This window comes from Convolutriloba macropyga, chromosome 4 (assembly GCF_964194025.1).
Source record: "Convolutriloba macropyga chromosome 4, txConMacr16.3, whole genome shotgun sequence".
Taxonomy (NCBI): Eukaryota; Metazoa; Xenacoelomorpha; order Acoela; family Convolutidae; genus Convolutriloba; species Convolutriloba macropyga.
This window is the reverse complement of record NC_134471.1, coordinates 27899591-27915599: the sequence shown is the minus strand read 5'-3', so window position 1 is coordinate 27915599 and position 16009 is coordinate 27899591. Positions and strand designations below refer to the sequence as shown.

General features: G+C 35.9%; 2 protein-coding genes across 2 annotated transcripts in view; both read right to left on the bottom strand.

Annotated features, from left to right (window-relative positions):
- Positions 1-334: 334 nt before the first annotated feature.
- LOC142338357 (transmembrane protein 70 homolog, mitochondrial-like) overlaps positions 335-16009 on the bottom strand; it is a 197974-nt gene continuing 182299 nt past the window's right edge. Inside the window, exons 2-4 of the mRNA XM_075388070.1 lie at positions 1802-1906; positions 1018-1294; positions 335-629 (exon numbers count right to left, since the gene is read on the bottom strand). Coding sequence (XP_075244185.1) covers positions 370-629; positions 1018-1294; positions 1802-1858 — 594 coding nt within the window. The 5' untranslated portion in view covers positions 1859-1906 and the 3' untranslated portion in view covers positions 335-369. The remainder of the gene's footprint in view (positions 630-1017; positions 1295-1801; positions 1907-16009) is intronic.
- LOC142337571 (kinesin-like protein KIF6) overlaps positions 7986-16009 on the bottom strand; it is a 78148-nt gene continuing 70124 nt past the window's right edge. Inside the window, exons 13-14 of the mRNA XM_075386899.1 lie at positions 9228-9383; positions 7986-8237 (exon numbers count right to left, since the gene is read on the bottom strand). Of these exons, the coding sequence (XP_075243014.1) occupies positions 8227-8237; positions 9228-9383 (167 nt within the window). The 3' untranslated portion in view covers positions 7986-8226. The remainder of the gene's footprint in view (positions 8238-9227; positions 9384-16009) is intronic.

The window sequence follows — 16009 nt, the reverse complement described above, 5'->3', positions numbered from 1 at the left end:
ATTGGTTTGCGGCTACCAAACAGATATTTTATAGTTAATGCTGAAAACTTCATTTGGGAGGGGAAAATCAAAACCAAGAGACGGTAAATAATAGCCCCAGCTATCGCTTTGCGGCTACCAAAAATATTTTATAGTTTATGCTGAAAACTTTATTTTGGAGAATAAAAAAACTGACTAAAGGAGGTGCGAAGATTTGCTTTGAGACAAGACCAGCTAGTGAAATTTGAAAGCAATTAAGCATACGTTGTAACTTAACTTATCCCTCGAAAAATCCTCGTCATGAAGTATTACCCGGGTCAGTCAATCATATATAACTCAATCATAAAACGCTGTCTACCTGATTTCATTAAATTGATTAACATTGATTCGCTAGAATCCAAGAAATTTCCCGTACAAATTTTCATTGTAAAAATACTGCTTAGCAATGAAAAAGGGTCTCTCCTTCACAAGATGGGTGGCAAATCCAGTCTTGAGAGGCATCGATACATCTTCAGGTGCGAATGTGAGGTGTTTCTTCCGCAGGAATAGAGAGTAGTACCTAAGAGTGAAATGTTTTGTGTCCCAGTTGTAAAACATGTGCGTGACGTACTTCTTTGACATTGTGTGAAGGAAGACCGGCAGGACTACGCCTAGAAAATGCAGGGCCAGTATTAAAGAAATATATAACTGGCATTTCTTTTTTCCGATGATCATCTTAATGTTGTTTATTAAGACTACCGACAGAAAAATGGTTATCATATGGTCCAGGTGCTTTTAGTACCTCTACTCAAATTATTTTAATAATGCTTTTTCCGTTCGTTTTCACTAAATAATCTCCGCTTTTCAAATCCATCTTTACATACACAATATTAACAGGCTCAATTATTCTTCTATCAGTCCTTGATGGATTTTGCTCTTCAAAGGCCTTTTGAATTGAAAATACCAAGTTTATTACAATGACATCTGAATGAAAGCAATAACCGGAGCAAAACTGGAAATTTAGAATGCGCATTGGAAGGATTTAGATGTTGAACATACCGACGGCCACAGCTGATGTGATTGCAAATGCACTAGTAGCTCTATACTTTCTCAACTTCTCCCAATTCTGTGTCATGAGAAACGGCACGGCACTTAACACCACAGCTGAGTTGATGAGTGAAAACAACTTTACATATTTCAGTGTCTTCTCAAATGTTCCGTAGTAAACTTCGTCTCCAAGCTTCACAACTGGACTAGCTTGCTTGCTTGATAGGAGTCTCCTGACTGTTATGTTACTTTCAGGTCTCTTCAAGCACTTTCTACATAATTGGGATACCTTTAAAAGAGGCAAAAACTTCAAATTACCACATTTCCAACCGAAAAAGAATGGTGCAAAAAATAGGCAGTCTTTGCAATAGTACATTGGAGCACCTCTGCATTATCGATTAATTAAACAACCAAATTCGATAATCGATACTCTTGCTTAACTTATTGGAGATATTCTTGAGGATCTTACGTCTTATTAAATTATACACATATAACTGATACTCAAAATTTTTTAACGTGTTAGATGTTTTCAGATCTTCCATGATAAAATTTCTTAGTAAGCATCTCATCAGATCTTAGCTGATAAAAATTTCAGAATTACTTGGGTCCCTATATTCACGAATCAATAAAACAGCGTTGAACAATTTTGTCGAAGGAAAGTTTTACTGCTGGTGGAAACAAAGGATCAAAATGCAACGCATTAGCGCTTGACCGGTAGAATCAATAATGTCTAAGCATATCATCACATCTTGCCTTAGAAGCAAATAAAGTTACAAGGGGCACCACTAAAACTAACCTGAAACGTAGATCCACCCCTTTTTATTATGGATTGAGCCAAGCAACTGTTCAGCATGATCTTTCTATTTCTATTGATACATCAATAGCAAAACATCATACGTCTGAAATGCAACTCGTTCAGTTTACAAATCTAACATAATGGATCATTGGATGGAACATTTGTACAATTTATAAGATTTGCACTATGTTGAAAACGGAATAGGTACACGATAGACTTGAATGGATTAACACTTTCGAAAAATAAAGCTTTTCTGAACCTGATTTGATAGAATGCAAATAACCTTTGCTTTCAACAACGCTTGTTGACAATTGAAATAAATCAAATGTGAAAGATTTCCAGGTCGCAGCATCAAAATTTTCACGTTAACAAATGTTTCTGACAATAAACTCAGCTGGCCTAATGTGTGCAGCATGCTTTGAAAAATTGATGCGAAAAATTCAAATATATACCGACTAAGGTCAGACAAATTGCTCTCGAAGGTAAGGTGGGGCAATTTAAATTAGAGGGTACTTTATCCCAGGTAATATTTATGGGTGCAAAAAATTCCAACAACGCACACCCGCCGAACGAAGCATTAAACCTTCGGCTATCAGGCTCTTGTTTTCGCTTTTCTTACAACCGATTTTGTTTATAGCGAGAGACTTAATTTCTAATTAAAAGCAATTTACCGCAAAAACCAAGAAGATGTGTGCCAAAAACTCACTCGAGAAGTGAAATCAAAATAATGTTCAAGAAAACGGTCAAGCAAAAGATTTACAATCTCCAAACGTCATTCGAGAGCAATATTAATTGCTCTCGAACGACGTTTGAAAAATTTATTTTAAATCTTTTGCTTGACGTTTTCTTGAAGAATTCAATGAAATCTTTTCGACATCGCCACTACACATTCTGTCGCGGTCTCGAATTTTACTCGTACTTGTAGATTTTTTGACATATCAATTCTTGAAATCAATTTTTATATATAACCTGCCACCGTCGGAACAAATGCTCACGAACAATTAGTGGGGCGGGGGCTAAGAAGTTCAATTAAGTGCTTGAAATGAAGTCATTAGAGGTTATTATATACCACTATTAGGATATAAAGTGAAAAAATGACCCGAACTTTTGCAGAAAAAAAACACGTGTATAATAGTTGCTTCGATCTTCGTTCGAGTGCAATTACTTAGGTTAAGTCCCATAAAGAGTGAAATAAGTTTACGGGCATGATTGACAAGATTTTTGCTGCTGAATAAGACTAACTGTTTATTTATTATTTGGTTACATTAATCACTATTGAAAAATACTAAGATGGCAGCTAATGAATGAAAATAGGAATTTATTTATTATAAACTAATCGCACTTGGCCAAGCAGGAGCGCACTCTTTGTTATAGGAACTTATTGTAATTAATAGGTGCTAAGTCAATTCGAATTTTATTGGTACGTGTGAATGCTTGTAGTAGTTTGCGAGACCCGTCGAAAGCTTGAGTTAAATTAATTTCTAAAGTTTCAAAACATTCAAAACATAGTTGATTCTGCCATATTCCACAGTAGAAGTGATTAAGAATGTCATGCAAACGTTAAGTATGTCACTGTTCATTTTTCAGAAGTCTAAAACATATCCCGCAGACTGCCGGAAAAAAGCCGAGGTTGATTCCCATATCCAAGATTGGGATTGAAAGAAGAGAAACTAATGAAAGAAATTAATTTTGTACACAAACAATTTTAAAGTGCAAACTATTTTGATGTCATTTTGGATCTGAGCATACTCCTGTTTCGGAGTGAGACGACACAAGGGCTAGTATCAATACCAATAAGCATTAGAGATGGTACCTAGTAACAAAGTTCGAGTAACGGGAATCGCTCTAATGAACTTTGATAACCTCATGCACTATGACTTAATGACCGCGCTTTATCGGTTTATAATTTTTTTTTAATATTGACCGTATTCACTACATTGCGTAATTCAATGCGTGAAAGAATTTAGAATCCATTCAGTTGAAACAGTGATTGAGGTAAGTCAGAAGTCAAACGCGAAAATCGTGACTTATGTAAAACGAAAAAGGTGAGCAAAATGTAAACCGAATTTTAAAAAAAAACATAGCCGGGCAAGTCCTGACGTAAAATGTCAAAGAAATTTGTGTAGACTAAACAGAACTTAAACCTGGAATGGACTATGAGTGAATAGGGAAAACCATTTCCAAAAAATCAGATCAAAAAAATTAAACATAGCTGGCAGATTGCCAGGAAATTGCCGCAATAGCTTCGTAGATCTGCAATCTCAAAAAAGAGGTAAAGACAGACCAAAAAAATTGTCTTTTCATTGAAGGCTGATATGTTATATTTTGATTAAAAATCTATATAAGCTTTTGGTGTTATTAGATGCTCTCAATTAACCTTCATTTAGAGTGACACACACCCATTTGACCTTATCTCTTTGAATTAAAGTAAATAAAAGTCAAATTCAAAGTGATGAAGTCATTTTTGAGAGAGGTATGACAAGTGTGACCAATTTAATCACGCGAATGAACAAAAAAAAACTCGCTCCACTAGAGTAAAAAATGAAGTCACCTACGCAATTCAGTTGAAATCGCGTGCACAAAAAGCAGATTTGAAGTAGTTGTGACATCATATGGTCGTAAAAAAAATCTTGACGAAATAAAAAAAAAAGAAAGAAGGCCAATAATAGCCACAGCTATCGCTGTGCGGCTATATAAAAAACTGAAAAAATCAATGTTAAAATGCCGCGTGTGATCAAAAACCACTAGCGAATACGATAAATTTGGTCTAAACAAAAAACTAGGCCTGGAAGTAACTTTGAATAGATTGGAAAAACCATTTAAAAAATCCGATCCAAAAAATTGAAAAAACAGTAAAAATCAAAGTGAAATTGCCGCATGTGAACAAAAAAACAATAGTGAGAAAGAGCATTTTTAAAAATTAGAATGAAAAAACTTGACACCGCAAAAGCAATCGCTTTTTCGCGCCACTTGCTGTTTCGGCGTGACCAAAATCACTAGTCCAATTTGACTTCAAAAATCATACAAATGTGAACAGATCTTAAAGAACTCCAAGAACAAACAAAAATCTTAGTAAAAATGACAAAAACAGCTGAAATCGGATTAGTGCGTGTACAATTTTATAAAAACAAAAGCACCTCACGTCAAAAAGAGGCATCCAATTTAGGAATTATCAAAAATACGTTGACAAATTTACTAATTTTGTTTAAAAAAAGTCAGCTCGAAGAGTTAAAAATGAAATGATTAATAAAAAAAGCCAAAAAATGTTTCAATAAAATGAGAAATATGGGCCAATTTTGCACTTGAAACGCATAATTAAGCTCTCAGAAACATTTTGACATCAATTTCAGATGGTTGCATATTCAAGCGACATGGATCAAAATTTACTTCTAAAACACCAAATTACAATAAAAGAAATGGTCCAAATGAACGAAAACACGGCTGAAAATCGTCATCTATATACAACAATCTCTTAAAAACTCTTTTTAGAGTCAAAAAGTCGTTCACTTAACGCAGCGCATTAAAAAAACTTTTCTCGCTCAGAAAAAGTTGGTTCACACGGCAATTTTACTCGTTAAAAAGACAGTGCCCCAATACAATTCAATTTCTTTTAACTGTAAAACGGAGAGCGCCTAAATAATAAATGCCATATCGGAAGCTGAGGGCGGCTGTTAAAAATCCTCTTAATAAATAAAAATATATTCGTAAGGAAGATGCTAAACTTTTTTTTATATTCCTTAGCCGAGTCTAATTTTCAGGTTAGATGTTCCTCTTAAGCCCCACTTTAAGTGAAACAAAACATTTCTTTGAAAATATTATAGGTCTACGCACTATTTACAAACTCAAAAGTGCTTTCCAAATCAAAGATTAAAAAATTTCTCAGTTTTTCCGATAATCAGACTCATGGGGTATTAGTTTCATTTCAAAAGGCAACTTATTCCATCCAAAAGGGACAGCAAAACTGAAAGATATTACCCCAAATGCAGTCGACATTAGGAACCTTCAATTTGTATGCATATTGACATCCAGTCATCTTATCATTTCGGAAAACTAATGCTTTCCACGGATGGTGAACTAAACGGTGACCGAAAAGAAGAATTTTGTAGAGGACACGTTGTTTCATGGGTAGCCAATGAAGCTGTTTGATATAATTTGCTGTTGGTGAACCAGGTGATAGTATAAAAATGAGACATGCTGAGTTCATTATACGCTGTAATTTCTGTATACTAATGGCAGGTAGTCCATAGTACAGTGAGTTGCAGTAATCTAGTCGCGAGAGAATCATTACCCGAACTAACTCGATCAAAAATTTTCTGTCGACTGTATCTCTGACTGAATAAATTTTTCGCAAGAAATAAAAACATCCAGGACACAGAACTAACTTGTTTTGTATATGAAAATCTGGAATCAAAGTTGAAGCCCAGCAAAGTAGCATTATTAGAAAAGTTGGCGTCTGCTGGAACCTTCAATTTGTATGCATATTGACATCCAGTCATCTTATCATTTCGGAAAACTAATGCTTTCCACGGATGGTGAACTAAACGGTGACCGAAAAGAAGAATTTTGTAGAGGACACGTTGTTTGATGGGTAGCCAATGAAGCTGTTTGATATAATTTGCTGTTGGTGAACCAGGTGATAGTATAAAAATGAGACATGCTGAGTTCATTATACGCTGTAATTTCTGTATACTAATGGCAGGTAGTCCATAGTACAGTGAGTTGCAGTAATCTAGTCGCGAGAGAATCATTACCCGAACTAACTCGATCAACAATTTTCTGTCGACTGTATCTCTGACTGAATAAATTTTTCGCAAGAAATAATAACATCCAGGACACAGAACTAACTTGTTTTGTATATGAAAATCTGGAATCTAAGTTGAAGCCCAGCAAAGTAGCATTATTAGAAAAGTTGGCGTCTGCTGGGAGTTCAAAATCGCAATTTACACTTTTCTTTCTACTAATAAACATGTACTCAGTTTGTTAGTTTTATTCGAGTTTAATCGGAGCTTAGCACCACTGAACCACTTTTTGAGGGTCGTAAGTATTAAATCAAAAGCCCCATGATTTATCTAAGCATGGTAAACAAAATAGATAAGTGTCATCGGCATAAAAATGATAATTGACATCAAGACGTTCAAACAGAACTTCCAGAGGAACAAGATAGCATGTAAAAAGAAAGGGACCTAGAACAGATCCTTGAGGAACACCCATTTTTATAGTTCTTGGCATCGAATATTCACTTTCAATCAACACTTTTTGAGATCTACTTTTCAAATAACTATTTTAAAATCTAAGCACTTTATCTTTGAAACCCAAACTTGTTTCAAGAATCGAAAGAAGTAATTAAAGATCGAGAGTGTCAAAGGCAACTGATAGATCAAGTCCATTAAAAAAAGTGCTTTTTTCTTATCTAAGTTGAGGAGCAAATCATTCGTCACTTTAACTAGGGCTGTTTCTGTAGAAAACTTCCTGTAGGCGCTTTGGTATTTACTAAAAAGACTATTCTTTTCAAGGTGTTCACGCTTTTGCGTAAAAGCCACCCGCTCTAATAGTTTCGAAATGTAACTTAGGTTTGAAATAGGTCGATAATTTGAAAAATCTTTGCTATCAGAATTTGCTTTCTTCAAATGGGGTTTAACAAATGCCATTTCAAAGAACTTGGGAAAATATCCCGCCTTCAGCGAAAGATTAAGAAGTTTCAGGAGGTCCAGAAAATAATAATCTGGAAATGACTTAACAAGATGTGTCGGAATGATGTCCAGTGGAGAGGTACTGTTTGACGACGCCGAAATTAAATCTCTAAACTGACTTATCGACAACTGTGTGAACGAATTCATTGGGTTAACTTCGGCTTTCATAATTCCATAAAATTTGCTTTCGAATGAACTCCGCAATGACCAAGATAAGGTGAGTTTTTTTACACTTGTTTGTTCTAGAGATGTCAGCTTCTCACTGAGATAAAAGAAAAATGTCCGAATTTTCAAAATTAGTTTTGTTGCCTTTGTTTTGGAAGCAATAGTACACAAATTCTTAAGATTTTCACGCGTAATTATGTTGTGCTTTGATTGCTGTCCACAGAAATATGGAAACAATCTTTTCCACGCAAACTCAGATGAGCCTTTTCCTGTTCACCTATTTGCAACCTCGAAATCAAGTCTACTTGACGGCCGCCAACGTGTAAATATTGTCTGATGTGAGAGAAAGTTGAACTGATGAAGTTATGCACAAGTAAAATTGTTTCTAAATCTTATTTACATAATTACAATTTGACAAAAGCACGCACTTCACAAATAATTCAATTTGTTGTACAATTTTTCAATGTGACATTTAGACAAATCACTTTTCCTTGTCGGTTCCTTTCCAATATCGTTTTTTATCTCGCGTGAAATACATTGCACTTTCCAGGATAACTGTAGAATTGACATTCAAACATTTGCTGAAACAAACATCCGTTTCAGACCGAATTACGCAGATAGATGCTTTATGCTAACACAATCGTTTTCGAAAAAATATGCAAGAAAGTTTTTTAAAAAATTCCAACTTGGAATCGAGAAGCTCATTATTGTTCATACAACTGCAGCGTGATATCATCTGCGAAAAAAATTTATTCAAAAAGTTACTATAAAAAATTAAATGAAAACGGTTTTCGATTATTTGATTCAAAAGTTACTGACGCATGATAGTGCGTACGCATTGCCTAACTGCTTCAAAACAAAACAATTCATCAGAAAAGTTCAGGAATATCAGGATAAGATGCTTTCTGCGGCGGTAACTGCGGGGGGGGGGGGGTGACTGAGGGGATCGAACTTTTAAGACTAAGAACTGCCCCCCTGAAGCCCTGAAATTGTCTCCTCAAAACAAATTCGGTGAATCACATACTTCGAGACTAGTCAAGCGTGAGGGTCTAAGAGAGCTGCTCGGCCACTTAATGCCCTCCAAGCGCTACCTGTTTATCCCGCTTTGAGGACGAAAAGCCAATTGGTTCCGAGGAACAATGGGTTAAAGGAAAAATCGCGTAAAAAAGACCACAGGACAAATACAATTGCTACAAACTTCGTTTGAGAACAATTAGACACTTGAGCCTATTGCAGGCAAAAAGACAACCCGAAAGCGAAATTTTCTGACGCGTTTATGGATTTTGGTTATAAAATTCGGTAGCAATTTCAATATTTGATTTTATACATTTCGAATTGTATAAATCACGAGTACCGCGATATAGCTATGCTGAGCTCACTGCTATAATTATCTAGATTTTGACAGCACTAGATTTTTATTGTACTAAACGTATTTGAACGGCTAAAAATTTCAAAGCAAAGTGACGTTAACGAAGCGAGCCATAATCATGAATTGTGCATGAAGTAAGACAACACTTGCACTAAAATCAATGTTAAATCATTGTTATTGTTCCCTATAAAAGACAGCTGACCTTGGCCTAATGCTTTCTGCCTGGCTTTGAAAAAAGCCATTATGTCCGCATCTGCTTTGGCATCTCCGGTCAAAGGGATAGAAGGGGAGATACCAGTGCCAGATATGTTGCCAGATGAAGAGCCAACAACAGGAGCAGCGGAGAATGAAGAGCTTTCTGAAACACCGACAACATATCGTCAGCCTAGTTGTGATGACCGAGCGAAAAACGAAAGAATAGACGCTAATCGTAAGTATCAACAAAACTTTCAAACATACTAACAAGATATCATTGTTTAAGGAAACGAGAAATTCAAATCGAACAAAAAAGGAAAAGGGGTAAGAAGTTCAACTCGACCTACAGATTTCCAGAGAGTATCGACAAAAGATATCTAGAGAGAAAATCCAACAAAGTCTAAGGGTTAATTTGGAGTGTACTTATTATTCGAAACGTGAATCAAACAAAGCTCTCACAAAGAATGGAGCGCTGTTAAAATTTACATGCGGCAGATGAGAATTTCAAAAACCAGTTGATTTCTCTAAAATGAATGGCAATCGATTGCTTTTAAGTAGCAAGCTGGGGCTTAGGTAGGCAAGCGTAACCTTATTAGAGAAAAAGATTTAAAACTCAAATGAGGGGATCGGAACAGGGGGGGGGGTGCAAAAAGGGGCAGTCTAAACCACCGAAAAAAATTGCTCCTCACAAAATTGTGTTATTGCCTTCTCACCAGTTTCCGTAATAATTGATAGTAAAAAATCGAATACAAAAGACGCACGCGACTAATATAATTACTACAAACTTTGTTTGAGAGCAATCAAAAACTCGAAACATACCCGGCAGATTGCCGGAAAATAGCCGCCGTTGATTCCCATAACTCTATTGGGATTGAAAGAAAAGAAAATATCAACAAAAATTGATTTTTGTACAAAAACATTTTTAAGTGCGATTTATTTTGATGTCATTTCGTAGTTGCTGTCTCTCAGTGAGAGGCTACAGGGTCTAGTAGTACTACCAATAATCATTATAGATAGTAACTAAAACTTATGAGAACAAAGTTCAAGTACCGGGCATCTATTATGGGCTTTAAGGATTTATCCCGTTTATATTTCTGACTTTGATTTTTTACACCGACTTTCTTCATTTTGAATTGCTTTGCTGAGCAGCTGCTGTCTAAAAAAGACTTTGAGCAGAATGACAGAAGAGTGAAACTAGCCTAGAGAAGTCAAAAAGATTTCACGCAAAATGTCGGAAAAGCGGCAAAAAGGTAAAGCGAAAAAAAAGTTCGACGAAGCAAAAAAACATACCAGGACAAGTCCTGACGTACAATTCAAAGAATTTTCATTGACTAAACAAAAAAGTTAGACCAAAAACAAAAAATCAATGTCAAAATGCGGCTAGCGAGAACAAAAAACCACTAGCGAGAAATGTCAATCTGATTCTAAAAAAATAGGCCTAAAATGAACTATGAATGGATTGGGAAAACCATTTAGAACAAAATCTATTGTGGAGCCTAAACCTCCACAAATGCCATAAAAAATAAGGAAGATTAGAAACGGCATTCAAAAACAAGTTGAACAGAAAAACTAGAAAAACTTAGTGAGTTTTTATTTAATAGTACAAGGAAACATAAAGCCGAATAAAGTTTCTTTGCAATTAGAGCAATGAAAATCTCGCAGAGCAATGGGCAGGTCATAATAGGCTAAAAAATGGCCTAAGATTAAGAAAAAAAATGGAAAAAAATAAGAAAACTGGTTTAAAATTTCTCAATTTTTCTGTCATATTTCCTTAGAAAAAAAATATTTTATACCAACAAAAACTTTAATCAATTGGTAACTGAAAATTCCTTAAGCAACAAGCATCTATTCAAATCCTACTTAAAGCAGTAGAACTAAAAAAAACAAGCAAAAAATCATTAAATTTCGTCTAAAATCAGCAAAACTAATCAAAAACCTCCAAATTAGCATCAAACTCAAATTAAGAACTTGAAACCTTCACTCCCTATCAAAACAAGCCTAAACTAAAACAATATCATAATCAAACCCCATAACCATTAAAAGTTCCAAAAAACTGCTTTTAAAAGCCGCACGTGAACAAAAAATTTTGCTCGCTTAGAGAAAATTTTTTCATACATCAATTTCTCGCTCTCTCAAAAACAGCGGTATGAACAAAAACCACTCTCTTTCCGCTCCGCTCTTCACATTTGTTCAACACCAAAATCACTCCCGCGTTTCATTTTTTCACGCGATTCATTTCCCGCTTCAAAAATCACTCCAATAAAATTGATTAAAAAAAGGACTTCTCCAATACTTCTCTTCGAGTCGTAAAAAAGACAGCGCCCCAATACAATTCAAATTCTTTGAAATGTAAAAAAATAGGAGCGCTATAATAGCCGGCTGAGAAGATGAGGGCGACTATTAACAATCAACTAATAGAGCACACAAAATTTGGGCTCATATTGGGTTCAATCTGGTGGTCAGTTTTTATTTTGTACTTCATCAGTGGCACTGCAAAAGTTGAGTTTCAAATAGCGCAAAGCAGACAATCTTAATTGCTGAGAAATAAAGTTACCCCAATATAAAGTCAAATAAAGTCAAATGGTCTCAAGAATCATGGATCGGTAGGTCTAATTTATGGTCTGAGGAAAAAAGTTATCACAATGACTTAGAAAATAAGCTATCAGATCTAACTATCAAGCTCGCTATCGCAATGCCAACACAAAGATAATCTGCTAAATCTTGAGACAAACCGAGAAAATACTTTGTTCTAAATAAAGCAAGATGTACAGGTCAACAGGGACAGAGTGAGAGAGATCTAGATATAGACATGAGCGGAAGAGAGGGAAGGGCAGATAGAGGAGCGCACGCACACATGCGCATACAAACACACGTATATACACAATCACACCCACAAATACACACACACACACACACGCTCACACACACAAATCTCTGAAAAACCACCAGACTTAAACACTTAAGAACTGCATGCATATAATTACACAAAATTTAAGAAACGTCTAAACCATAGATCCCAGAGGCCTCTGAAAAATTCTCAACGCTTAAACATGGTGTTCAGTGCGTTCATACATATGACCCTTATAAACTATCACGCAATTAATAACATAGCCTGCAGATTGTCGGAATAGCTGCGAAAGAATAGACCTGCGTGCCATATAATAGAGAGAGAAACAGATACAGATCTAAATTGAAAAAAAAATCGACGCAGCTCAAAAAACATTCAGCGATAAATTAATAAAGCTTGTTAAAATTCATTCCGCGGAAGCCTCTTATTAAGGACCTTTAGTTCACATATGAGTTCCTTTGACCTTGAACAAATTCAAATAAAACTTAAGTTTTAAAGTGCAAAAGTCATTTTTATTGAGTGAGGTAAGTCACGTATGATCAAAATCTAATCAAGCAAATGAACCTTAAAACTTTTGCTAAAGCGAGTGAGAAATGACGTCACGCGCGCAAATGCCGTTAGTGAGAGGAAGAAGTCATTCAGAAAATTTCAGCTTTGCTGTGTGAACAAATGTAAAACGAAAAAAGAGCGTCAGACGAAACAAAAAAAACCAAGGACACCGCAATATAGCTGCGCTCATCTTACAGCTTCGCAGCTATAAAATAGTATGGCGAGAACGATAAAACATAGCTGGCAGATTGCCAGAAAATAGCCGCAATAGCTTTGTAGATCTGCAGTCTAAAAAAAAGAGTAAAGACAGACCAAAAAAAATCGTCTTTTCATTGGAGGCTGATATGTCAAATTTTGATTGAAAATCTGTATAAGTTTTTGCTGCCTCTATTAGCTGCTCTCAAATAACCTTCACTTAGAGTGACAAACACCCATTTGACCTAATCTCTGAATTAAAGTAAATAAAAGTCAATTTCAAAGTGAGGAAGTCATTTTTGAGAGTGAGGTAAGTCACGTGTGACCAAAAATTTAATCACGCGAATGAACAAAAAAAACTCGCTCCACCAACAATGAAAGATGACGTCACGCACGCACTTCAGTTGAAATTGCATGAACGAATGAACAAAAAGCAGATTTGAAGTGTTTGTGACGTCATATGGTCGTAACAAAATAAAAAGTAACACATACACACCAAGAGCTTGGAACACTCTCCATGATCGGATTCGATCCTGCAACCACCAATTTTCAAGCCTAGTTAGTAATTATAACATTTTAAAATCTATCAAAGACACCATACTTACGCACTTAAGAACTGCATGCAAAATTGAACAACATAGCCGGCAGATTGCCGGAATAGCTGCGAAAGAATAGACCTGCGTGCCAAATAATAGAGATAGAAACAGATACAGATCTAAATCGAAAAAAGAATCGAAATCGACGCCGCTCAAAAAACTAGGCAAAAAACATTAAGCGATAAATTAATAAAGCTTGTTAAAATTCATTCCACAGAAGCCTCTCATTAGGTACCTTTACTGTACATAAGAACTACATGCAAAATTGAACAACATAGCCGGCAGATTGCCGGAATAGCTGCGAAAGAATAGACCTGCGTGCCATATAATAGAGATAGAAACAGATACAGATCTAAATCGAAAAAAGAATCGAAATCGACGCCGCTCAAAAAACTAGGCAAAAAACATTCAGCGATAAATTAATAAAGCTTGTTAAAATTCATTCCACAGAAGCCTCTCATTAGGTACCTTTACTGTACATATGAGTTCCTTTGACCTTAAACAAATTCAATGTGAACTTAAGTTTTAAAGTGCAAAAGTCATTTTATTGAGTGAGGTAAGTCACGTATGATCAAAATCTAATCACGCAAATAACCTAAAAACTTTTGCTAGAGCGAGTGAGAAATGACGTCACGCGCGCAAATGCCGTGAGGAAGAAGTCATTCAGAAAATTTGACTTTTTCAGCTTTGCTGTGTGAACAAATGTAAAACGACAAAAGAGCGTCAGACGACGAAACAAAAAACATAGCAGGACAAGTCCTGACGTACAATTCAAAGAATTTTCATTGACTAAACAGAAAACTAGACCTAGAACGGACTATGAATGGTTTGGAAAACCATTTAGAAAAATCAGATAAAAAATAAGAAAAAAACAGAAAATCAATGTCAAAATGCCGCATCAATGTCAAAAAATAAACCACTAGCGAGAAATGAAAATTTAATTCAAACAAAAAACTAGGCCTAGAATGAGCTGTGAATGGATTGGGAAAACCATTTAGAAAAAAATCCGATCCAAAAAATCGAAAAGACAGTAAAAATCAGAGTGAAATTGCCGCATGTGAACAAAAAACCACTACCGATAAAGCGAATTTTTGTTCAAACACCGTATTCTCACTCTACTTTAAAATTAGAGCAATTAAATTTCACGCCGCAAAACCACTCGCTTTTTCGCTCCATTTCCTGTTTCGGCGTGACCAAAATCACTACTCCAATTTGACTTCAAAAATCATGAAAATGTGTGAACAGACCTTAAAAAAAAAGACAGCGCCCCAATACAATTCAAATTCTTTGAATTGTAAAAAAACCAAGAGCACCGCAATATAGCTGCGCTCAGCTCACAGCTTCGCAGCTATAAAATAGTATGGCGAGAACGATAAAACATAGCTGGCAGATTGCCAGAAAATAGCCGCAATAGCTTTGTAGATCTGCAGATATGCATAGGATGGAAAAAACAAAAAAAGATTTGGGAGATAGTTAAATTAACGGAGAAAAAAGGCAGCAAAAGACGAAATGAAAAAAAAAGGGGAAGGAGAGAGACAGAGAGAGAGAGAGAGAGAGAGAGAGAGAGAGAGAACGTAAACGAGAAAGAAGGAAAGAAAGCCCAAACGAGAGACAGCTAGGGATATTTTCTATTATGGGATTCGACTCTGCAACTTCTAGCTTTCTATCTTTGTCAGTAACTAAATCAAAGAAAATTTTATCAAAACGACACTAGACTTAAGCACTTAAGAATTGCATGCGCAAAACTGTACACATTCATGAAGCTTCTGAACGAGAGTTCTCCAAGGGGCTTCTAAAACTTGCTCTTCGCTAAACCATCAGTGTTCGATACGTTTAAACATGCTGTGTGGTGGTGGTGGTGGGGGGGGGGGGGGGGGGGGTAGGTGGGACTAAAGTGTTGGGGGTTCCAAACATCACAATGTTCCTATAAATCATGATAAATCCCCAGCAGTTTTGGTGATACGTACACTTGTAGAGTATTGGAGCTCTAATAGCACTAAACGGACACTTAACACCCTCGGGTTTTACCAGTCTATCCCGTTTTAAGAACCAAAAGTCAAACGGTCAGCAGCATTCGACCGGGCGAAAAATTGCTTTAAAAGATCAACAGGACCCAAATAATGATTACAATCTCTGTTGAAAAAAGCAATATTGAAATTATTACTGAACACAAACTATAGTAGGGACACCTTTGTCAACCTTATGTTCAGTCGAGGAGAAGTCGAATCTAGTATTGATTTTTATTGAAAACCTTGCTTATTAAAATTTGCCGACGTTCACACACCGAACTACCTCAACAGGAAAAATGCTTTACAAGAGCAACAGGGCTAAGTACAGGCTACAAACTTTGCTTAAGCGCAATTAACTACATGTGCGCTCAAATCAACATAAGCTCAACCAACTGCGGTCTGACTTTCTACAAAATTAATTATTTTACTTTAATTGAGTAGCAACGATAACTTTTGGAATCTGTTAATCTACTCCCAGAAAATATCTATGCCAGAGAATTCTATAATTCCCAGGACGCTGCGTCCGTCAAATACTTCTAAACAGCTGTGCAGCCTACTGATATACACCTGACGCAATAATTTTTAATGCACA